Consider the following 2,216-nt stretch of genomic DNA (forward strand, 5'->3'; position numbering starts at 1 on the left):
CCGAGGACGTGGTCAAGAAAATACGTGCAGAGGTAAAGTGGTGGTTGTTGTTGTTGTTGTTGTTGTTGTTGTTGTTGTTGTTGTTGTTGTTGTTGTTGTTGTTTGGCACACAACAAGTATTGTTGTTGATCAAGAAGAAATTCTTCACGCAGAAACTCACGGAGGATGTCGCCAAGACAAAATATATGTGCAGTGGACGTTGTTGTTGTTGTGTTGTTGTTGTTCTGGTTGTTGTTCTGGTTGTTGTTGTTGTGCAAACAACGTGTGTTTACCATGACTTGCCCCACAAGAACAGAGTTAGGTTGCAATAAGAAAGTACGGTCATTTTAATGGATTTTTTTCTCAATATTTAGTCATTGTTACTCTATTTTGTTTCATTTTCCCTACAGCTCACGTCAAAGCCAAGAGCTGGCGGCAAAGAATAGGTTTATTCGGGTTACACAATTTAAGGAATGTGCCTTGTGATCCCTGGTCAATATAAACTTGTCAGTGTGTAACAATATTTCGCTGCGGCCTCATCACAATCACTGACTAAATCATAGGAACACACGTTTCAGCGAAACATTCTTTGTAGTTTGTTTATTTGCCCTCCTGTTCCAGATCCGGCCATTGCCGTCGGAAGAAGTGCTGCAGGAGAAGTTGCAGACGCAGAAAGACTGGGACACATACCGCGCAATCACCGTGGCCGACTTCGTCGACTTCCGCAAACAGTTGCAGGACTTTCACCTCGTCTGATAGGCTGTCACCAACACGTCAACAACTTCATGTGGGATTTCTGTTGCTACGCTGTCTGCTCGGTGGATTGTATTGAAGATTCCAAACAATTTACAGGAATTTGTGAACTAGTGTTACGCTGTCAGTGCGGCGTCTGGTAGTCTGTCGACAGCACGTCAGAAAATTCATGGGGAATATCTGTTCTACGCTGTCTGCTCGGTGGATTGTATGAAGTTTCCACAACCTTTGCAAGGGTTTGTGAACTCGTGTGACAACTTACACTATCAGTGCGTCTAATAGTCTGTCGACAGCACGTTGAAAACTTCATGGGGGGTTTCTATTCTATACGCTGTCTACTTGGTGGCTGGTATAAAGTGTCCACAACATGTTCAAGAGTTTGTGGACTCGTGGGTATCACAATTTCAGTAACATCAAGCACATAGCTTTACAATGAAGGACGATTGAAAGGCAATCAAACAGGTTGGCATCACTAATGGATGCAAGACTTTATACTGTCATAGCGTCTTAAAGACTGCATGTCGACAGGACGTTGAAGACTTCTTTACTGCGCTGTCTGCGTGGTGGATTGTGTGACAACATACGCCTCAGTCTGTGGACTCGTGGCTGTCGCAATCCCAGCAACAGGAGCATAGCTTTACAACAAGACCGACTGAAGGGCACCCAAAGATGTCGGCATCGCGGATGTAATAGAGGATGGCTGGATCATGCCCAGACTTTACAGAGGAACGGAAGACAGATGTACGAAAAACATTATGTATAAATGCTGATTCGTCACTCAGGATGTAATAGTTTAACACACTGTCACAAACACATCCGGGCCTTTTGTTTGTTAGGACACACTGTAATACTGTTGGGGCTATTTTGACATACCGAACCTCTGTGTTGGGGCTATTTTGACATACCGAACCTCTGTGTTGGGGCCATTTTGACATACCGAACCTCTGTGTTGGGGCCATTTTGACATACCGAATCTCTGTAGCGCCGAGTGTGATACATGTTTTACTCTATATTGACATTAACAAAATAAAACATTTACCATATTAGGAATATAAGCTTTAACCAAATGGTGTACTAAAGTAAGTTAGTGCAACTTTCTTGACGCAACCCTCTGGGGTTAAGGATGCATCCACAGCTAAAAGCTGTGCCATGAATTTTAAGCAGCGTTTCAAGCGGCTTCGGACTTATTGCAAACTTCAGATTATGTGCAGGCATATTCTGATGAACATTTGGTGAACAAGAAACTAGAAAAATTGATGAAATACATGATGGGAATGTTGAGATTGTTGCAAACTTCAGATATGTGCAGACATATTCTGATGAACATTGGTGACCAAGAAACTAGAAAATTCAATGGCATACATGATGGAAATGTTGAGATCCGTATCCAGACAGTTCGCACGTTTGTGGTAGCCTATGTCCCAGCTTCAGACTAACGAGGCCTTGTGATTTAGTGTGACCTGCTTTCAGAAACTAGTACAGTC

At 43.0% G+C, this 2,216-nt stretch overlaps 1 protein-coding gene across 1 annotated transcript in view; it reads left to right on the forward strand.

Moving 5' to 3' along the window:
- The window catches only part of LOC138968687 (cyclic nucleotide-binding domain-containing protein 2-like), a 39,747-nt gene extending 38,067 nt beyond the window's left edge, over positions 1-1,680 (forward strand). The window contains exons 12-13 of the mRNA XM_070341290.1: positions 1-32; positions 601-1,680. The exon at positions 1-32 is cut by the window's left edge and continues 112 nt beyond it. Coding sequence (XP_070197391.1) covers positions 1-32; positions 601-735 — 167 coding nt within the window. The 3' untranslated portion in view covers positions 736-1,680. The remainder of the gene's footprint in view (positions 33-600) is intronic.
- Positions 1,681-2,216: the final 536 nt, after the last annotated feature.

Source organism: Littorina saxatilis, linkage group LG6 (genome assembly GCF_037325665.1).
Source record: "Littorina saxatilis isolate snail1 linkage group LG6, US_GU_Lsax_2.0, whole genome shotgun sequence".
Classification (NCBI taxonomy): domain Eukaryota; kingdom Metazoa; phylum Mollusca; class Gastropoda; order Littorinimorpha; family Littorinidae; genus Littorina; species Littorina saxatilis.